The sequence below is a fragment of the Balaenoptera acutorostrata genome, chromosome 4 (genome assembly GCF_949987535.1).
Source record: "Balaenoptera acutorostrata chromosome 4, mBalAcu1.1, whole genome shotgun sequence".
In the NCBI taxonomy this organism is placed as follows: Eukaryota; Metazoa; Chordata; class Mammalia; order Artiodactyla; family Balaenopteridae; genus Balaenoptera; species Balaenoptera acutorostrata.
In genome coordinates, this window is record NC_080067.1 from 55,778,388 (window position 1) to 55,801,882 (window position 23,495).

A 23,495-nucleotide genomic window follows, 5' to 3' on the forward strand; every position below is an offset into this window, starting at 1 on the left:
GTATTGTTGACTTTGAGGTGCATGTGGGAAAAGCAAGTAGAGATATCTATTGCTCAGACATCTAATGTGTCTGGAGCTTAGGAGAGAGACCTGGGCTGCAGGTGAGCACAGAGATGGCAGTGAAGCCATGGGAGTCGATGGGATCACCTGAGCATTGAGTAGAATGAGAAGAACAAGCCAGATCTTGAAGAAGTGAAATGGAGAGCCCACCACCGATTCTACAAACTAAGCAGCCACCTGGAAGACAAAGAAAGCTTCAGAGATGCCTAGTTGAGATAAAGGCTGAGGGTGTCCTTGTTGAAAAAGCCAGTGGGGTACAAAAGTAGGCAAAAGTAATCTCTGTTTCAAGAACTGGGGAAAGCGATTGCCCTTCAGGGAATAGGTAGTTACTAGTGGAGGAAGGGGCAAAAGGGGACTTCTGTTTCTTTCTCTTTCTGGGTGCTGCTGAGATGTGTGCATGAAGCTTGTGAGAAGACTGGGGACGCTGGGGCTCTGACATCTGCTCCAGAGGCGCAGGTTACTGTCTCGAGCTCAGACCTACAGTGTGCTGGCTGTAAAAACCCCATGTGAGGAATGAGGAATCTTCTTTTCAAGTAGAGGGACACGGCCAATTTCACACTTTTAATTGTTTAATTAATGAATATTTACATTAAAAAAAGCAGTTAAGGGACTTGGCATCAAAAGCATTGACTGTGAGGCAGAGGATGGATACACGTATCATTTCCAAGGCTTCGTAGAAGGAAAATCCAGGGAGACTGAGTTTCTTGAGTTCACAATTGTCATTCTGAATACAAATCGTTAGGCCTATCTATCCTCATTTAACACTTTAGTTACAAACATTATCAACCATGCTTCCATATGAGTGCTCAGCTGGGAGAAGATTGCTTTAGTTGACAAAAACTCTTTCAGAACAAAAAAACATGTGATTTTTCATTCTTGAAAGGACTTGACCTTGTTAGAATAAATCTATTGTAGAATGCTGGGCTCTGGGATATGGACAGTTGAAAACCTTGCTTATGGAAGAGATTAGAACTCACCCAAATCTGCTTGGTTGAGGTACCCTAATTGGACATTCTTTGCTCTCTCTAGAGGAAGGATCAGTAAACGTTTCTTAAGGATGGCAAGTATTCTCAGATTCGCAGATCATTTGGTCATGAGGCATGTAAACAAATGGACATGGCTACATTCAAATAAAACTTTATTTACAAAAACAGGAGGCCCAGCCTTAGTTTGCCAAAGCCTGCCATAAGGGTGAGGCTAGGGCCTGAGCTCTGTCCAGAATATCTGAATATTCTGAATGGATGGATGTTCACCAGCAAGTATCTGGTTTTTGCATCAGAAACATGTGCTCCAACTGCAATACTTTGGTATGAATTTTTAGAATGGTTGAGGAGGATATCAGTACCTTTGGCTCAGACAATTTTATGTGAAGAATCCAAGTGGAATATACGTTAGGAGAGCATGGTGCTACATTTCCTAGTGTTGAGCAGAAGTAGGACAACATTCACTTAAGTGCATTTATCTAGAATAAAGCAAACAATTATAGCTGCTAGGGAATAGGAAAGAGTAATTAAGTCTGCATTTTGGTTGGATTGCAATCCCAGTCTCTGATTTTAAAACTTAAAAGTTTAAAATGATTAGTGTGACAAATTTTCATTTATCTTACTTTGATTACTTCTTGTTTTTAAGTTAAAATTTAATACTGGTATAAAGGAAAAAAGAAAAAAACCTATAATAAATTAAGCCAAAGAATTTTTGTTTCCCTTAATGAATCCTTCCAATCTGCAGTCAAAGCCAATAATATATCACATGTGAATTAAATGCCACTAGGAATCATATCATGGCATCTGCCTCCCCCCAAACATAATGCGAATCCATTGATTCTTCACCTGCAACTTTTTGATAGATGGCAATGAATTCCTTTTCCAGTGAATTTCTAGATTCAACAATTTCTCAAGGCCCATGCCTGGTAAAACCCATTTTAAACCTCCAAGTTGCCAGTAGTAATTGACTGCAGAGGATCTTCCAAGGAAATAAAATTGTATTCCTAAGCACACTTAAAGTCCTTTAGCATTTGCTCACTTTTCATACATGGGAATTGAGAGGGATGAGGAGACATGAAGGGCCCTCTTTAGCCCCTCTCCAGAGGGTGACAGGCATCTGAAAATGCTCAAGTGCCACATCAGATCAGAGATGTTAAGAAGAACCATTACCTCTGTTAAAAAATGATAATATTTTGTCAATCACTTAAAAGTGTGAGTTAAACTGAAGATTTATTTTAGATGCCTAATGTTGTTTTTCCCCAGAAAGCTTTTTCTTGTCCTCTAAAATGGTTTCCATAATACAGAAGGGCTCTGGTTGGGGAAAGAGGTTGAAGGAATAAGGAATGAGGAGGGGCAGAAAGACATGCAGGATCTCCATGATGTGTACAAAATCTGTTCTGCCTGTCACCTTATATCTGCAAAAAGACTTCCTGGCTTACTGCCTTCATCTGGAAGACTGTTAATTCAGGATATGTTACAATTTCCCAAGTTATTACATAAGAGATTAACTGCTTCTGGTTTTGACTACCTAGAGACAAAATCTTCTTCTACACACGCTATTAAAATAAAACCAATGTTTTGTTTTACAACATGTCACTCAATTATCTAATGACCAGCTCTCTGTGACGCATTACAGCTGAGAATGAAGGCCATCCCACTGGAGGGTGAGTCCCTGAGTGGACACTTGCTCCACAGCAAATGCCTGAACTTGACCTGCTGTGTCTAGTATCCTCCAACCACTAAGCTTGGCCAATCTGAATAGCTTTAATAGGCCATGACCACTTTCTACACTTCACTTCTTATAATCATAGAATTTTTCCTTCTAGAAAGCAAAAATTATTACAGAGATTATCAGAGTGTCAGGTACAGCACTTATAGGCATTTCAAAAGATTATAGTCAATTTAAAATGTTGAACAGATTCATAATTGCTTTTCAAGACTGAATCACTTGCATTTTAATGTTTATATCAGACATTGCAATGTTAAAGATAAATTATCTGAACTTCTATTAGGTAGTAACGGTGTCAGAGAATGATGGGTAATTAGGCCATATGGTATATCTTGTGTCCACAGCCCATGCAATGTTTGCAGAATGCTGCTCTATGTTAACTGCTACTGCAAAGCAGGCAATTATGGCACTGAATTTTCCATAAAATCCACCCAAATAAATCTTGCAGTCCCTCTCTTTGCAGATGAGCATCTTGCCTTTAAGAGGATGCAGTAGAAAAGAAACTTGCTAACAGTTTCTTTAGCAACAGCAAGAAGATTTCTTGTCTGAGACCCCATAAGTTTTTCATTTCATTAGCTCTCTCCTCCACCTCCTTTATTCATCCGACAAACATGTACTGAGCACCTCCTATGAGCCAGGCACTGTTTCAGGATTGGGGGATACACTATGAACAAAACACAGGAAAGTCCCTGCCCCATGGAGCTTACATTCTAGTAGGGGGAGACAGACAAGCACATAAATACATAATATCACAGGGTTCAAAATAGCTTAGAGACATCCTGTCTCAAATCTATTTACTGTTATCTCCTCTTTTTGGGGCTGTGATGAGTGAAAGGAGAGGCCAGTAATGGACCAGCAATGTCACTGGTCCTAATGGGTAAACTTCAGTGAGTCCTTCAACTAACCTGGGTCTCAGTTTCCTCAGCTATAAAATGGGCAGAGGTTGGATTAAGTGACTTTTTTTTAAAGAGAAAGGGCCCTTTCAAGAGCCAGTTTGTTGACTGCTCTACCTTTTTAAAAAATTTAAAAAGAAAACATGAAAAATCCTTAGGTATTCCACATACACTCAGCACTTTAAATGCCAATCTAAACTTCATAAATAGCAAATGTCTTATTTACAACTGCTATAGAATGAAGTCATTTTACTATCTTCAGCCACCATAAAAGCATATTCATTTCCATTGTTGGTTACATAGTCCCACCTCATTTGTAAAACCCTCCTGAGTGTGACACTGTCTCTCTCCTACTAACCTAGTTCACTGACTTTGTGCTCCTGTTTAACCTTTTCCACTGGACTATCAGTTCTAGGAAAATAGGGATTGGGTCCTTACTCTTTTGGATGAGATTCTGTCCGGGTAATCCATAGAGGTGTAATCATTGCACCTACACCATGTTTTATGGCCTCACGCCTGTTGGGAACCCACATTAGTTCTTTAGGTTGTAAGAATAGTTCTGCTTAATAAAATTAGAGCTATGGGGTACCAAAGGGTATGTACACTAACATCCAAAAAGGAGAAATGGGTTTCCAGAACAATTCACAGACTAGGATAATGTGAATTAAAAAATAATCCTAACCTCTTTGGAACCCTGGTGGAATGTTAATGTATATTTAATAACACAAATGAAGTTGTATGCATTTTGCAAACAATTTTTCTTAAAGAAGGTAACATAGCTGGAGAGCTGAATGTCAAATAAGGTTAGGCTCATACCCACTAACTTGGCATGAGTTATGAAGCCCCTGATTCTCTTGAAAGACAAGTTGTATTCACTGGTTTGATTCTGAAATGTAGAAACTCAAATTTCAATCAGTCCAGCAGCTAAGGATGACCGGAAATTTTACAGGACTATAAGAAATCTTCTTTTCTTATCTGGATCAGAGTCCCACCAAAAGGTTGAAGATTGCTGAAGGCTGCATGCTGTGTCTTTGAGTTTTATCGGTTGCCGTGTAATCAAATATCCTACACGTTTTCAAATCTGATCGGGTGGGCCCTATCAAAAGGACACATCTTGTCAATGCCTTTGGAGGCAAAGTGAAATCTCTGCCTTAATAACTGAATTTAATTCCTTCCTGTTGATCTGTGGTGTCAACATCCATGCTGTCAATGTTATCAGAAGTGCCTAACATGGGCTGCTGTGTAGACTAAGGTCTGTCCTGTCCTGTCAGCCACTGGAAAGGAATAAGGACCACGTCCTTGGTTGGGTGCACACGACTACTCCAGGACCAGATGGGCAGGAGGAGAAGCATCCCGTGTAACCTTAAATAACCTTGAAGCAGCATCACAACATCTTCTAGCAATAAACAATATCCCAGACAGAGCCTGCACGGACTATGAGATGAAGGCAGGTCCAGCAGACATCAAGTGCATAAGCGAGGGTCAGAGAAAAATAAGGAGGTTCAGACAACTTTTGGCAAAGTAGATCACAGTGACAGGTAAATTCTTGTTAGCAAAGAAAATGCAGTTTGGTATACATCATGGAATTTTAGTATGTGTTTAAGCTGTTGGGTATATGCTACCTAAGAATACAGTCCTTTTTTCACAGGGATAGGCAGGAGGAATGATAAAGCCCTGCTGATTTTCACTGTCCTTATATCAGTATGACTACAGCCCTTCCCAGCCAACCCAAAGGGTCCAAGGTTGGATACAAGAGTGCACTGGGTCCGGCTTTGGCTGTTAGGTCTCCAGAAAGTCACTGTGTGACATGTACTCTTCAGGGTGGAAGTCTTTGGGTTGCAAACAAGTATGACTCTTAAGTCCAAACCTCGGTGGGCACCATGGCTTCTTTGGTTCCAACAGAAGGCAGTAGGTTTTCTTCAGACAGGAAATAAAAGGGAAACTGTACCAAGAACCCACGGATCTTTTTCAGTTCTTCCTCAGCTCTAATGGGATCTTCCTTTGCTAAGATGGGCTTGCTTATAAAGTCTCTCAGCTGAATTAAATTGTGTACTTCATCATTGGGAAGGCACCGGAACACCTGATTAAATAGGAAACTGAGTGACAGGCTTAAAAGAAAGCATATCCCCTTTACTGAAAATACTCATTCCGACGGACAAAACCTTTGTTTTATGAAACACATATTAGTTTTATGTTACAGCGCAGACCTGATTGAAGGGTTGCTTCTTTTATTTGCTACAAAGAGAGTGCTAGATTTGCTTCCATCAAAAAAAAAAAAAAAACAACACAGATCCTATATCTGATCTACATCAGTGATTGACCTCAGGATAAAGTCAAGCTAGTGGTAAGGAGTTTCATGGGTGATACCTTACTTTTTGGATAATAATCACCCCTGAATTTCACTGGAGGTTCTGGTCTAAAAGGAAAATTGTGTATTATATTTTCTCTAACTTTTTAATTTTGAAAAATGTTCATATCTGTACCTGTACTTAAAGTTATCAATTGTGTATGTATTTTGCTAACTGAAAATAAGTTTCACACATCATAACACTTCACACCTCAATATTTCAGCATGTATTTCTTAAGAATAAGGACATGTGCCTATATAACCACAATACAATTCTCACACCTCAGAAAATCAATTCTATGTTATTTAAGATATGGTCCATATTCAGATTTATCCGATTATTCCCAAAATGTCTTCTATAGCTGTTATTCCTCCCAATCCAGGATCCAAACTAGGCTGTGCCCTGCATTTAAAAAATTACATTTGAAAAGACTCCATGCACACAACCTATTTGATCATGGCCTTGAGGCCTCAGTATGAAACAAGGCTATGTAGATAGTTGTCATGTTTCATTAGAAATGATGAATTTTCTGTGCTGAAGGGACTCTGGAAGTCAGAAAAAGAATGCACTCTCTCCCAGTTTATGATAGATGGTCAGTGGATCTCAGCTTGGATATTTTCTATGATGGAATGCTGGCTACTTCATGATGTAACCTGTTTCAGTGTCGGATGACTCAACTCTTGTACACTTTTTATCATCATCAATGGACGGAACTTACCAGAAGATGCATTTGGCCTCCCTAACAAACGAAGTTGGTTTTAAAACACCTTTCCAAAATTAGAGTTGTCCAAATGAGGAAGTTTCTCATTATTAATAAGCTTCATCATTAGGATGGACACCATTTACTATATGTACTATGTGCTAAGTACATTTAAGAGACTGTTATTTATCCTCACGACCACGTAGTGAATGTTTCTCCCAGTTTATAGGAGAGGAAAGAAAGGAAGGCTCAGAACATCAAATTACTATACACATAGTTATATCGCCAGCAACTGTGTGAGCTGGGCTGAACCCAAGTCTGACTCATTTTTTGATCCCATCTGCCTCTTTCCTCTTTGTCACTAGACATGTATAAAGGCTGGGTAACCACCTGCTAAGGATGCTTATGATGGGATTCTGGAATCTGAGACCAGAATGCCACTAAAGTCTCTTCTAAACAATAATCTATGGCTCTTTTTGACTCTGTTTTTTAAATGTCTACCAAGAAGTATTTTATTACAAGTTGGAGGTGTATTGGTTTTTTACACTCATTAAGAATACTCTGTACCAATAATATGCAGAAATAATTATGTGCTTTTGTGACGTGATTCAGTTAAAAAAGGAGCAGGATATGTGAACCTCACCTTATCATAAATTGTAGCATTTCGAGCTGCCGTTGAAACCCACACCTCCTTGAAGAATTTGTCACTCACTGGATCCTGAATGTCTTCACTAGGGCCAGAAAGATAGCCGAGGACAACCCTGAAAAACAAGTGTCCTCCAAAATGAGTAACTGAGACAAAGCAGTTTGCTGCAGGCACTGTTTCTAATGGTACAGCAATTCAGACACTCAACCACAGAAGTCCTTTTCTTTTAAGGAAATCAAAGGAAGCCATTAAGACTAAGTGTGTGGGGCTTCCCTGGTGGCGTAGTGGTTGAGAATCTGCCTGCCAATGCAGGGGACACAGGTTCAAGCCCTGGTCTGGGAAGATCCCACATGCCGCGGAGCAGCTAGGCCCGTGAGCCACAACTACTGAGCCTGCGCGTCTGGAGCCTGTGCTCCGCAACAAGAGAGGCCGCGATAGTGAGAGGCCCGCGCACCGCGATGAAGAGTGGCCCCCGCTTGCCACAACTAGAGAAAGCCCTCGCACAGAAACGAAGACCCAACATAGCCAAAAATAAATAAATAAGTAAATAAATTAAAAAAAAAAAGACTAAGTGTGTGTCTGTGTGTCTATATAAAAAAAAGCCAAGTTGCAAAACAAAACCAAACAAAACAGAAAAACCTAAGTTGTTATGATGTTTGAAAGTTTTAACTCTTGGACAGAGAAACACCTTCATTTTGCTCTAAGAGAGTTCTTGTAATTTGGCCTAAGAGGGTGAGAACCTTGGAAGATAGGATTAGTATTCAAAGCATGTGCCTTTCAACGTGCTGAGCCTTTCCAAAAACGATCTCAGTAAATCCTCAACAGCCTTATGAAGAAGCAGCTATTAAAAAAAAAAAAATGTAAAAAAATAGTAAAAACAAAAGAAGCAAGTATTATTATTTTCCTTTTACTGAAAAGGGAACTAAGGGGACTTCCCTGGTGGCACAGTGGTTAAGACTCCGAGCTTCCAATGCAGGGGGTCTGGGTTCGATCCCTGGTCCAGGAACTAGATCCCATATGCATGATGCAACTAAGAGTCCACATGCCACAACTAAGGAGCCCACCTGCTACAAGACCCAGTGCAACCAAATAAATAAATAAATAAATAAATAGATCAACAGGTTAAAAAAAAAAAGAAAAGGGAACTAAGGCACAGAGAGGTCAAGTAACTCTTTCAAGGTCATACAGCTAGCAAATTGTATATCTGGGACTCCAACCAGGACCACCTGACTCCCAAACCTGTGCTCTTAACCAAGACTTGACTTTCCTTCCTCCCTCCCCACCCCTTCCTCCCTTCCTCCCTTCCTTCCTTCCTTCCTTCCTTCCTTCTTCCCTCCCTTGGGCCAAGAACTATGCTGAACTCTAGGGTACAGAAATGAATATGAAAGACACGGAGCCTCTCTGGGTGCAGTTATACTTGGTGGGTGAGATCAACAATGAATAAAGAATCACCCTCAAAAGGAATTAATTAAAATGTGGTAAATACCAGGTGTGCTTTAAGAGTGTGAGATGGTAGTAGTCCGGGAGGCTTTTCCCTCCCCTACCTGTTTGCCTAACTTACCTACCATCTTTCAGGATTCAGTACAAGGTCACCTCTATAAAACTTTTTATGGCTCCCTTTCTCCCTTCTCCCATTTCTCCCCATCAATCCTGAAAGATTTGAACTTTCTTCCTTTGTCCCCCTCACTGTGCTTCATCTGTGCTTTGTTTTTATCAGAGCACCTGCAATATTTCATGCACTTTTTGCTTTTAATAGGCCCATCTCCCACTTCTAGCATGTAAATTCTTTAAGAGAACATGACCTGGCTATTCTCATATCCTCAGAGTACCTGGCATAAAAGAAGCCATACAGTAGATTGTTTGAATTGATCAAATATAAACAGAGGACTAGAAATAATAAGAAATTCTCAAGCAAAGCAAGGCAAGTTTTAGAGGTCATATATGAAAATTACAAAAGCGCTGGTACTTACGTAAAGCCTGAGTGTTAAAAAGCACTTCCATCTTAATCCTGGGAGGTAGAGATGGTATAGGATTCCCATTTTGCAAATGGGAAACAAAAGGTTGGAGGCATTCTATTAATAGAGCTAGAATTGAAACTGAGTCCAAAGCTCTTTTCTCACATGCCTGGTAGGTTCAAGGAATACCAAAAAGGCTTGTGCTACATTGGAAATAAAAGTGGGGAGACTTCCCTGGTGGTGCAGTGGTTAAGAATCCGCCTGCCAATGCAGGGGACACGGGTTCGATCCCTGGTCTGCAAAGATCCTACATGCCGCGGAACAACTAAGCCCATGCGCCACAAATACTGAGCCTGCGCTCTAGAGCCCGTGAGCCACAACTACTGAGCCCGTGTGCCACAACTACTGAAGCCCGCACGCCTAGAGCCCGCGCTCCGCAACAAGAGAAGCCACTGCAATGAGAAGCCTGTGCACCGCAACGAAGAGTAGCCCCCGCTCGTTGCAACGGGAGAAAGCCCGCGTGCAGCAGCCAAGACCCAATGCAGCCAAAAATAAATAAATAACTAAATAAATAAATTTATTGAAAGAAAGAAAGAAAAGTGGGGAAATGGGTCTCAGATGGACTTTGGCTTTTACATTGCATGAAACTGGGACATACTGCTGACACTGGAGCAAGGAGTGACAGGATCTGACTTAAATATTAACAAACAGCTGCTGGATTGAGAATAGACCGTGCAGGGCAAGGATTGAAAACAGGGAGGTCAGTTAGGAGTCACTGCAGTGATCTCGGTGGGAGATGATGGTGGCTTGGGTGGTGGAGAGGAAGGTGGAGAGATCAGATTTCACTGATCCAGTGGACACAGGGTGTGAGAAAAAGTGAGGCATAAGGATGACTAAAAGGGCTTTGCCTTGAGCAAACAGAAGAATGTGGTTGCCATTAGCTGAGATGGGTAATTCTGTGGGTAGAGCCAGTTAGTGGGGGGAAGACCAGGAATTCAGGTTTGAACCTGTTGGGACATCTATTAAATATACAAGTGGTGATGCTGAGTAGGTAGCTGGATAAAAGAATGTGGAGTTTGGGAGAGAAGGTTTGGCTGGAGATGTACACTTGAGAATTGTCCACATATGTACACTCATAAAGCCATGTGACTTTAACTGACTTTACCGAAGTAGTGAGTATAGATAGAGAAGAGGACCAGTGCGCCTCAACAGTAGGGGAGAGAAGGAGCAGCCAGTGAGGCTGCAGAGAAGCCAGAGGATGGGTATCCCGGAACCACACGGAGTCAAATTCAGATGAGAATTGACCATTGGATTTAACAGGGTGGAGGTCATAATATTGTTACCCTCTTTGTATTTAAATGTGTAGATTTACGTCATCGTTTTCAATGGCTGCAGAATTTCCCATTATGTGAAATTTTATTTAACCAGCTATTTTATTATGACCTTTTGGGTTGTTTCCAGTTTTCCATTATTATAAACAATGCTATAATGAACATAATTTATTTATCATATATAATACTTTGTGAATTTCTATGATTATTTCACTAGGAGAAATTGAAGAATTAAAATCCTGGGTCAAACACTATGTAAAATGTACTTCAAGAAAGGCTGTTCCAACACACATGCTATTAACCATGTGTGTTCTCCCCAGTCAACTGCAATATTATCAACTCCTGAAAAGGCTCAGCCAGCTTATAGGGATAAAAGGGCATCACATTTTAGTTTGAGTCTGCACTTTTTCTACTATATAAAAATTTTCTAAAATAAATGGATCTGGCACCTGGGCTCACTAGGATTCCTAGAGTTTTATTACCTCAAAATTCTATTCCTAGAGTTTTATTACCTCAAAATTCTATTTCCACTTCAAATAAAGTCTCCCTCAGACTCTATAGGAATAACTTTCAAAAAGGTTCTATAGGATGATGTTTGCACCTAGATGCTGCCGCTCCTTAAGAACCAAAGCAAAATTTAACCGTGCCAAATTTGAAGGACAGCACAAGTTATAACAACAAGTCAATCAGAGTAATGCCTTTGATTTGAGTGGCGTCTAACCCACTGAAAACAGAGCTGAAAGAATATTTCTCTGACTTTGCTTTTAAATGAGAACAGGAGGTGAGGCAATGTGTCTATCAAGTTATCAGTTAAGAGCCTGTGTATAGAAAAAGTATTTAAATAAGTCTATAACAGACAATGTTCAGTGATAAATTATTTTCCCTGTCAGTTTTTTAATTATAAAAATTCATACAGTAAGAATAATATGAAGTACTCTGGATATCCTTTAGACGAGTAAGGTTTCAGAGAAAACAAATTTGATTTTATGTTGAAAATTGAATAATGTCAATTATTCAATGTTTAATTGTTTATGCATCAGTGGGACAGTAGGAAAACTGCAGAAAATTGTTTCTGTTCTTTCCATTCCTCATGTCTATCACTGTAAATGATTCTGAGCTCTACCTGTGTGGATAATGGTTTCTGTTGAGTGATGGTTACATCTGTAAAGTTTGGATAATTTTCTAGGACTTAATGAACTGTTTGGCACGTAGCTGTGACATTTAGTGCAGTACCCTGATGGTTGATTCTACTTAGAATTGATTTCACATTGAAATGTGTCTCTCTATTTCTATTCAAAAATAGCCCAGATGGAAAATGGATTGAAGTTGCATTTTTTTAAGGGAGAAAATGGCTCTGCGCTAGGTCACATTTATCTTTGCGAATATTTCCTAATAAAAAGAGCTAAAATCAACACAAGGTTTTCATGGTGCTTTTTTTTTTTTTTTTTTTAATTTTATAGCTACTTTATTTATTTATTTATTTATTTTTTTGGCTGTGTTGGGTCTTCGGTTCGTGCGAGGGCTTTCTCTGGTTACGGCAAGTGGGGGCCACTCTTCATTGCGGTGCGGGGACCGCTCTTCATCGCGGTGCGCGGGCCTTTCACTATCGCGGCCCTTCCCGTTGCGGGGCACAGACTCCAGACGCGCAGGCTCAGTAGTTGTGGCTCACGGGCCCAGCTGCTCCGCGGCATGTGGGATCTTCCCAGACCAGGGCTCGAACCCGTGTCCCCTGCATTAGCAGGCAGACTCTCAACCACTGCGCCACCAGGGAAGCCCTTCATGGTGCTTTTTAATGTATTATTTGTGTCTGCCATTGTGGCAAAGTGAAAATCCTTGTTCAAGAACAACTGCCTCTTCAAGACAGTTTGAAAGTTGCCAGGAAAAATAAAGCATCTAGGAATAAACTTAGCATGAAAGGCATAGGATCAGCAAAAAACCAAAAGAAGAGCAACAAAAAACTTCAGTGATCACTGAAGAACAACTTCTGCTTCCAATAATGAAAACCCTAGAGCTTTATTGAAGAACAAAAAAATGTGAATAAATTGAAGTCCATACCTTGTTCTTCAATAGGATGGCTCAATGTTATAAAGACATCAACTCTTTTTATATTAATCTATAAGTATACTGTAGTCCTGATCAGAAAACTAGTGAGAGAACTTGAATAAACAATTTTAAAGTTCGTGCGGAAGAATGACTAAGAGTAGTCAAGATTATTCTGGAAAAGAATACTAATTTGGGGAAGTGGTATGGTAGGAAGTAGTATTAAAGTGCACAGCTACGATAATTAAAGTGGTATCATAATGGCATGCAAGTCAACAGACTTTCAATAGGAAGTAGCAGAGAGTACACATAGGTCAGGATGTGTGGCAATTCGGTGCACCATAAAGAGGCACTGCAGGTTAGAGAGGCAACGAGTACTGCAGTCATGCAGTTCTGGATCAGTTGGTTTGCCTGGGAAAAAGAGTTAGAGTTCCTACCTCATTTCTTACATTAAAATAAATTGCAGATGTTGGCTTCCCTGGTGGCGCAATGGTTAAGAATCCACCTGCCAAGGCAGGGCACATGGGTTCGAGCCCTGGTCCGAGAAGATCCCACATACCGTGGAGCCCGTGCGCCACAACTACTGAGCCTGTGCTCTAGAGCCCGTGAGCCACAACTACTGAAGCCCATGTGCCACAACTACTGAAGTCCACGTGCCTAGAGCCCGTGCTCTGCAACAAGAGAAGCCACCGCAATGAGAAGCCCATGCTCTGCAACGAAGAGTGGCCCCCGCTCGCCGCAACTAGAGAAAGCCCGCGTGCAGCAACGAAGACCCAGCACAGCCAAAATAAATAAATAAATAAATAGATAAATTTATTAAAAAATTAAAAAAATAAATTGCAGATGTTAAATGTAAAAGTAATATCAAACGAGCACTAGAAGAAAATATAAGTAAATATTTTATCTTGGGGAAGCTATTCTAAGCATATTTTTAAAAAGGGGGGAAAAGAAAAAAACTGATAGATTTGATTAATAAGAATTGATGGTTCCCCCAAATACTCTAAATATGATTAAAAGGCAATTCGCAAATCAGCTTTGCAACAAATGGGAGAAAGAAATTAGGCTTTTATGTACTTAAATTACTGACAAATCATTAAAAGAAAGTGAAACATTCCAACAAAACGGGCAAAGGACATGAATAGTCTAGACAATTTGCAAAAGAACAATTACAAATGGCTAATGGATACATTTTTAAACCCTCAAATTGCAAATTAAAATAATGAAATTCCATTTGAAACCCAACAAATCGGCAAAGATAATAATAGAACTCAGAGGGCAAAGGAAATTGCACACTTTTTGGCTAGAAATCCTATAGTTAGGATTTAGTTAAGGAAACAACTAAGAAGGTAAGCAAGATACTATCTACAATCATACCCACTTTTTTATATCAGCAAAAAATCTGCCCGTCGATGAGGTTTTGGTTAAAGGAATTACGGCGGGCTCAAACAATGTAATACAATGCAGCCATTAAATGTTATAGAAGAACGCAATGACATGGAAAAGTATGTGTAATATTATTTAAATAATAAAGGACTCTGTAGAACTGCAAGATCCTAATTATGCTTAAAAAAAGAAATACAGTAGTGAATAGTTATGTATAGAAAAAAAGTGGAATGACATATATCAAATGTTAAAATTGTTAGCACTGGGTGGTGGGATTACAGATAAATTTAATTTCCTTATTGCTTTTCTGTTTGCCAAATTTTCTACAATGAAAAATATGTTGTAATCAGAACCCTCCCCCTCAATAATTATTATACATTTAGAAAGTTATAAAGGAGGCTACACCTTTAAAGAGAATACTTAAGTTCTCATGGAACTGAAAAGGTGTGACATTTATTTCTAGCTTACAGGAGGAAATATTTGTTTCCTTATATGAGCTGCAGTAGGCAATCAGTGGGTTGATTAACAGTGGGTTGCTAATCTTAAACTCTCCCCTGCTAAACAAAACAAATTAACATTAGAAGCCAATTAAAATATCAATGGTCTAAAAAAAAACAAAAACAAAAACCTTACTGACCTCCATTACAGCGGTTAACGCATTATTTACATAGCTGTAAACTCTGTGAGGGCAGGAATAGTCTTTGAATCCAGGGTCTCTGGAAGATCCAGAGAGAGAGCTTGATCTCTTCCAGTTTTTAAGTTCTTCATGTATTAAAAATGATTGAAATCCAAAGCAGAATTCTAATAATTTTGGTATATTTAAAATATTTACCTTAACAAATTCATTTTGTAATATGAAAATGACTGTATTTAGAACAAACCACACGATCATCTCAGTAGATGCAGAAAAAATATTTGACAAGTCCATGATAAAAACACTCAACAAACTAGAAGTAGAACTTCCTCAGCCTGGTAAAGGGCATCTATAAAAAACCCCATAGCTAACATTATACTTAATGGTGAAAGACAACTAAAAGCTTTCCCTCTAAGATCAAGAATAAGAGAAAGTTGGTCATTCTCAACACCATTGTGCTGGAAGTTCTAGCCAGAGCGGGTAGACAGGAAAAAGAAATAAAAGATATTCAGATTGAAAAGGAAGTAGAACTATTTGCAGATAACATGATCTTGTATATAGAAAATGCTAAGGTAGCCACAAAAAAATAAATGAGTTGAAGATTGTAGGATGCAAGATCAATGGATATAGGGTTTCTTTTAGGGGTGATAAAATATTCTGAAATTAGACTGTGGTGATGGTTGCCCAACTCTGTGAATACACTAAAAACCACTGACTTGTACCCTTTAAAAAAGTGAAATTTATAGTATGTGAATTATATGTCAAAAGAGTTGTTTGTTTGTTTTTTAATGACTACATTTATAACTTCATGTGTAAATAAGGATAAAAGGCTAATCTGAAGCCCTTTGTGATTGTCAGTCTTGGGCCAAAGATTTTCCTGTCCTTTTTTCCCCAACTTGTGAAAGACTCTATTTTCTGCTCTATATTCCTGGCATTACCAACCAGGGTTCTTGGCCTCCTTAATCAGTAGAAGTTGATCAGAGTCCAGGCAAGAAATTCAGGCAAGGTTTTATTGGGGCCCCTGCTGCAGCAGTGGGCAGTGAGAACAAACAACAGGTTCCCTTGCTTGCTGGCTCCCTGAGGCGGGGGGCGGGGGGGGGGGGAGCTTGTTCCTTATATGGGGTGAGGGTAGGGGTGTGTCCAGGGGTCGGGCCAGAGGGGTGGCTTAGGTGTTTTGCCCACCCCTTAGGTGGTGGTGTGTTGCGGGGGCATCTGCAGTACCCTGCTTTTGCTCCCCACCCCCTGCTTTTGCTCCAGGCTCTTCAAAAGTGGCAGTTGGGTTTTTTGGTCTCTTTGTATCTTTTGGGTCCAGAATTTACCCTAACTGCAGGCATGCAATTATTTTTAGTCCCAGACAGTTTCTTTGTATTTTGTTGCTGGAGGAGAGGTGTGTCCAGGTGCAAGTACTGCAGCCCTGCAGCAAAGGGTCCCAGGTCCCAGCCGGTCTCCCTGGTGCCCAGCACAATGCCAGACAAATAGTATAAGTTCAATAAATATTTGTAGAATAAATGAATAAATTATGGCAGCTGAACTGACTTTAAGCCTAGTTCAGCAAATCAGCTACATTTCTGAGGTTTTTTTTCTCTATCACCAAGGATCCATGAATTTAGTGACACTCACAGAAATTATAGACTGGCCCCATGATGAGTTTGGTTTTAGCCCTATAGAGCAACTTTTAGAGAAGACAGAATGGTCAGTTATGACTGGTACACTAGATAAAGGCCTTTCCAAAAAAAGATCTATGAACTGAGCTGAACATGAACATAAGTAAGAGTTTTTAAAATTAAGATAAATATACAAAAACAATTAAAAAATTAAACAATAATAACAAAATAAAAGAAATTTAATTCACCTGTAAAAAAAAAAAAACCTTACTGACAAAACAATTCGTAACAAAGGCGATAAATACAGCAATAAAAACTGTGAGAAGGTCTGACAGTCAAATTTTGAGGGATGGATTTGCTGAGCTCCTGGGGCAGAGGAAGCAGAAGGAATGTCTCCAGAACTGAAGCTTGGTTCTCAAGAGCCAGAGTGTGGAGTGAGGTAGGAGGTAAGGGCCGCCGGCATTTGCAGGAGGGAAGTGCTGGGTTTGTGCCCATTTGCAAGTGAGCCAGTTTTCAGAAGCGACCATTAACACTGGAAGGGTTAAAACAACAGCACCACCACAGTATCTGTGCAGTGCCTTTCATCAAATAGCTTAAAATACCACCCTTAATCGGGGACACTTGGCTCTATCTCACCAGAGGGGCCACACTGAAATCCCATCCTGGCCAATATAGCTCTAGAATCTTCTAATTGTGGACTTCCTGCAAAAGCCTACAGGTGGGAGAGTGGTCAGGGTGTGTTCCACAGACAGTGGGGAGCGCAGTGTGTCTTCAGTGGGTTGGGGGAGAGGGACAGGAGATAGATAAGAAGCCATTTGAAAAAAAAAAAAAGAGAGATAAGAAGGCATTGAGGATTGGTTGAACAGAGGAGTGATAGGACCTGAGTCAGGTTCTCGAAGGATCACTCTGACAACTGAGACTGGACTACAGGGGCTGGGGCGGGGCCAGTGAGACCCCCGCCCAGGAAAGTTCTCAGTAACACTTAACTGAATGAAGGACTCATTTAGGGACACACAACCCCTGCCACTTAGCCCAGTGCTCTCTCTGTTGGACCACAGGTTTGTTTAAAATTCACATCTTCTTGCATAAGATCAGGAATCTTCCATGTCTGGAGTCATCTTAAATCTGAGAAATGAAGTTTCCACATTTAATTTAACACCAGGAGTCACTAGCTTTCTCCTTTAGTGATTTTTATCATATCCTTGTATCGCTGGAACTATTTCGATTTCTAAAAATGGACTCACTATAAAAAACTTAAATAGACACTAGATGGTTTGACCTGGTCCTAAATCAATTAATAGATTTAAAATGCTAGTTTTCTCCATTACACATAAAAATAATAAAAGCTGTTCAAACAGGAAATTTTTATGCCCCCCACAGAGCCATTTTGTATACGACTGCTGTGGTTCACGCTGTGTTGGACAAAGAAGAACCTGGAGATGGCATGTGCGCTAAGGGCCAGAGGCTGGGCTGGGTTCCATTGCCCACTGCAGCGGGATTATGTGAGGGAGACCCAGCTTCCGAGACCCACCGAAAGCACTGCAGCCGAAGTCCTAGGGCGAAGTGGCCAGCTTGGTACTCTTTTCCATCCATTACTGAAGGGACCGTCTCCGTGTCCTGCACAATGACAGCCATTTCACTGTCCCGTTTTCCCAACATGCTTCGGTCGTTTATGTTGGCAGAGCCTATAAGGAGAAACAGTGAAACTGAACAATTTTCTTGTCCTGGCAGACACTCATTTGCCCTCCAGACTCAATTCTTCCTTGCTAAAAAACCCCTAATTTTGTTCAGGTATCAAGAGATGCTGTGCTCTAGGAAGGCAGGGCGCTCCCTAACCCAGGGGTAAATCTTGATCAGTCTAAGGCCAGTCATGGTCATTTCATTGTTTTTGCCAGTGATTAGCTTAGAAATGGGCACTTGTCATGATTCTAGTCAATGCAACATAAGGCAAATCTGCCAGGGGCTTCTGAGAAAGTTTTTCTCTTTCTTATAAATAGACACAAGAACAAGATGGTGTCACTTCCAGTCTGGATACTCTGGCTTGAAGGGTTGCATGAGGACATGATTGTGGGAGCTGCTGCAGCCACTTTGTAACCAAGGGACAAACAGACAAGTTGAAGATGGCAGAGCAGAAAGAAGAAAGACTCTGGGTCTTTAAGTCACTGAGCTAGCCAACCCTAGAACCTTCTTATTTTCTGTTATGTGAAGTAATACATTTCCCTTATTGTTTCACATACTTCTAGCTGAATTTTCTATCTTGTGGCTCAAAGGATTCTAACTGATATAGTCATTAAGCACACAAAGAAACAAGAACACTTACCAGCTCAGTGCAGTAAGGTTTCATACTTAGGAATCAAACTGTGTAGACTTTAACTCATGGTCACATAATTATAAATGTCAAAACACAAGAGGACCTTCACAAGCAATACAGTCCACTCCCAAATACAGATTATCATTAGTGGCTTTGGGTTTTCATTCTCTTGCCTCACTTGTGTGGCATGCCAACAGCTTCTGTATCAACTTCCCTCCATTCTATTTTTAAATCCAAACAAGCTGAGAATGCTGACTTTCACATGTGAAGGGCAAGTATTTGAATATTAGTTCAACCTGCACTTCCTGCGCTCCTCTGCTGTGTATTCAAAAACCTTGCTACATTTTCTGCATTAATCATCGCGGATCCACACTTTTGAATCCTTGAGGTGTCCTACAAACTACAAAAGGGGCCTGACTGACTCTTTTTTCTTCTTGCTCCTCTTGCCCTAGTCCCACACTCCACTGCTTCTGCAGACAGGGAGCAGAAGAGTTTGGTTGAACACAAGCTCGGGCTACCGTCTGTGATGGGGACCATCGGGGTGTAAGGTGTTAGCAGCCCTACCCAGAGCCCAGACGGTGGGATGTTGGACATGAGAGGAAGCTGGCTCTTCCTGAAGAGTCTTTACTGCCATTTGCTACAATATGGTCACATAGTTAATACACAACTCTATGATAACTGTGGATGGGAACGGTGTCCCATAGGGACTCTGGGTGACAGAAAGGATGGAGCACCTCACAGAAAGCTGGGAGCACTATTAGAGCACGGTAAGGTGGGTCCCCCCCTTCGAAACACTGTTTTGTTAGCAACAAATCAACCTTTATACATACACTTACATTTGAATTACACTATAAAATCTGCAGCCATGTCTTTGGGCTTAACATGTGGCCCAGCATTAATTTGGGCAAAGTCATTTAATCTTTCTCAGCTTTAATTTGATCTTTTATAAATCGAGATCATAATACAGACCTTGTAGGGTTGTCGTAAAAATGAAGTAAGACCATGTGAAAGCACTTACCGATCTATAAACTGCCCCACAAATGCTAATTATTACTGGCATTATTATCAGATACTTGTTACCTCGAGAATATCTGCACTAGAGAACACTGCCATAGGAAGGGAAGACTTGCTGGCATGTAGCGTTTGTATCAAAGAAGCCTCCTCTCTGGGTGAATCAACTGTCAGGGGCAAGGAATAAGGACTCCACAGTGCTGCTTTGGGACATCACTACCACAGGGCCCCAGCAGAGGCCGCTCTCACGCCGGGGCTGCCGAATTGGCAGGACATAGCTGCTCTTCACCGTCAGGGAGACTGGGGATGTGAGCCCCCTGGAAAGCCACACACACACACACACACACACACACTTTCACACCAGTCCTCTCAGACTCCCTCCCATCGCCAGGGGAGGAATGCATTCCTGGCATTCTGAGCTGGAATTCTTAGAGGGTGTGGTTCTTGTACTTCCAGGGCCCATCTGGAGTTTCCCAGAGCACTGACTCTCAACCACGCTGGATAAGTGAGTTGGCTACTACTTAATAGGAATGTGAAGAAAGGGAAGAGAAAATTTCAGATGAATAAATGAGATACCGAAAATGAGATATCGATGGATGTAAATGTTACCTCCCTTCTTGTTGTTAAACATTCCCATGTTCTGAAAATCAAATTCAGAACAGCAGGCATAGTATTACCCCATTTCTATAGAACATACTAGGAAGAAGAGAGGGCAAGTGACCTCTAGAAAGATGCACACTGAAGGGTAAGAGTGGTGAGTACCTTCTGGCAGAGAGAGGGATACAGTAAGTGGAATTCTGACCTTTTACTCTCTATGAGTCCTTAGAGTTTTAACTGTTTACAAGAAATATGCTCTGTATTCATGTACTACTTTTTATGGTAACTGCAATCCCTTGGTTTATTAGGACATTGCCTCGATAATTTTTGGAAAATGACCTTTTCTAAGTCCGCTATTAGGAACTTTTTAAACAGTATGTAATATAGCAAAATAGAAAACAGTATATGAAAACTTATAAGTCCAACTTAGGTAATAATTCTAGAAAATCACTGAATTTATCATCCAAGCTGAAAAACAGAACATTACCACATCCCAGAAGCCCTCAGCTGTCTTCCCATGAAAGACCTTCCCTTCCTAAGAGAGAATTTGTATAGAATTTTGTGTTCATCATGCTCTGATGATGTTTTCCTAAACAAAAAAGGTTTACTTTTGGCTTATTTTTAATTTGTATAAGTGGAATCATATAGAAGATAATCTTTGGAGATTTGCTTCTTTCATTCAAAATCATGTCTTTGGGATTTATCTGTGCATAATTGTAATGCATTATTTTCCTTGAATGAGCACTCCCAAACTTATTTTTCCATTCTACTGTTGATGGATATTTGGGTTGTTTCCAGAGTTTTGCTGTAATACACAATTATGTTCTGCATAGCTGTGTATGTTTCCTGGCGTACACATGTGGGAGTTTACCGGGGCTCTGTATGCAAGAGTGGGATCCCCGGGGTTCCTCAGTGTTGTCAATACTTGGATTGTCCAATTTTTAATTTTTGCCAATTGGTATTTTGAAAACCTGTTCTTTGTCTCATTATTATATTAATGAGGATGAACATGTTTCATATACTAATGGGCCTCAGGTATGTCCTCTTTGGGGACGTTCCTATACAATTCCTTTGCCCATCTTTCTTTGGATACTGTCTTTCCTTATTGATTTAAGGAGTTCTTTATAGTTCTGAATATTAACTGTATTGCAAATACCTTTTTTTCAGTTTGTGGTTTATCTTTTTATTCTATTTACAGCAACTTTTTTTTTTTTTTTTTTTTTTTGCTACTTTATTTATTTATTTCTTTATTTTTGGCTGTGTTGGGTCTTCAGTTCTTGCGACGGCTTTCTCTAGTTACGGCAAGTGGGGGCCACTCTTCATCGCGGTGCGCGGGCCTCTCACTATCGCGGCCCCTCCCGTTGCGGGGCACAGGCTCCAGACGCGCAGGCTCAGTAGTTGTGGCTCACGGGCCCAGCTGCTCCGTGGCATGTGGGATCTTCCCAGACCAGGGCTCGAACCCGTGTCCCCTGCATTAGCAGGCAGATTCTCAACCACTGCGCCACCAGGGAAGCCCAGCAACTTTTAATGAATAAAGTTCTGAATTTTAATGCAGTTGGATTTATCTGTCATTTCCTTTGTGGTTTTGCTTTTTTAAAATGTCCTGTTTCAGAAATTGTGAATTCTTCTGTGGTAGGCAGAATAATGGCTCCCAAAGATGACTATGGCCTAATTCCCAAAGCCTGTGAATATGTTATATTACATGGCGAAGGGGAATTAAGGCTGCAGGTGGAGGTGGAATTAAGGGTGCTAATCAGCTGACCTTAAAAATAAGGAGATTATCCTGGATTATTCAGGTGGGCCCAGTATAATCACAAGAGTCTTTAAAAGTAAAGAGTATTCAGAGAGAGATGTGGTTACAGAAGAATGGGTTGACACTTTGAGAACTTTCAGAGAGATCTAACATTGCTGCCTTCAAAGATGGAAGAAGGGAGCCATGAACCAAGGAATGTGGGCAGCCTGGAGAAGCTGGAAAAGGCAAGGAAATGGATTCACCTTTAGAGCCTCCAGAAGGGAACACAGCCCTGCTGATACCCTGATTTTAGCCCAGTGAGAGACCCATGTTGAACTTCCAACCTACAGAATGGTTAGATAATAAATTTGTGCTGATTTAAGCCAGTAAGTTTGTGGTCATTTGTTACAGCAGTAATAGACATCTAACACACAAACTCTACCCTGTTTTAGCTTATTTGTTTTAAAGGAAAACTGACTCTTCAATTGAGCCTCAGTGGGCTACTCAGTACTTTCTACCCACTTGTGTTCCCTGTGCCTCCAGTTCGGGAGTTCTCAGCTTGACTACACGGCAGCATCACCTAGGCAGCTTTCACAAGATATTGGTGCCAAAGCAAAGACAAAAAGCAAAAAAAGCTTGATGCCTGGGTCTCAAACCAGACCAATGAGTCAGAATTTCTGGAAGTAGGAACCAGGCATTAATATTTTCCCCTAATACCACTCCATCCCTTTATCTATCAATTAATCCATCTTCGGGGGTGGGGGAATCTATGTGAAAGTAAATTGCAGACATGAATAATCTTCCCCCTAAATGATAGTTTCATTTATCTGAACTGAAACTCACCTGTGTTCAAAATTGTTCTGTGGGGGCTTCCCTGGTGGCGCAGTGGTTGAGAGTCTGCCTGCCAATGCAGGGGACACGGGTTCGAGTCCTGGTCTGGGAGGATCCCACATGCCGCGGAGCAACTGGGCCCGTGAGCCACAACTACTGAGCCTGCGCGTCTGGAGCCTGTGCTCCGCAACAAGAGAGGCCGCAATAGTGAGAGGCCCATGCACCGTGATGAAGAGCGGCCCCCGCTTGCCGCAACTAGAGAAAGCCCTCGCACAGAAACGAAGACCCAACACAGCCAAAAATAAATAAATAAAATTTAAAAAAAATTGTTCTGTGGTGACAGTGAAAACATTTTAGGGGCTGATTGACTGAGTGGAGACAGGAGGACACCTGTCAGAGTGATGGAAATATTCTGTATCTTGTTCTGGGTGGTGGTTACATGAATGTAAACATGTGAATATTCATTAAGCTGTACACTTAAGGTCTGTGCAATTTACTATATATAATACCTTATTTAAAAAAGGATAGTCCACCAAAAAAAAAAGCCACCAGGCAATCCTAAGGCAGCCAGGGTTGAGACCCACGGGACTCGCTCTTTACTGGGGTGGCCTTTCAACTACAGACTCTCAACAGCTGCTCTCAAGCCTGCCCCTTAAGCACTGATATCCATTCTCTCTCCATAGGTTCCCACATACCCACCTTCGCTG

General features: G+C 40.8%; 1 protein-coding gene across 8 annotated transcripts in view; it reads right to left on the reverse strand.

The window, feature by feature from the left end:
* Positions 1–611: 611 nt before the first annotated feature.
* The window catches only part of PLD1 (phospholipase D1), a 212,236-nt gene continuing 189,352 nt past the window's right edge, over positions 612–23,495 (reverse strand). For all 8 annotated transcript variants that reach the window (XM_057545299.1, XM_057545298.1, XM_057545297.1 and 5 more), the window contains 3 exons: positions 17,838–17,991; positions 7,357–7,474; positions 612–5,745 (listed from right to left, as the gene is read on the reverse strand). In XM_057545299.1, coding sequence (XP_057401282.1) covers positions 5,521–5,745; positions 7,357–7,474; positions 17,838–17,991 — 497 coding nt within the window. In that variant the 3' untranslated portion in view covers positions 612–5,520. The remainder of the gene's footprint in view (positions 5,746–7,356; positions 7,475–17,837; positions 17,992–23,495) is intronic.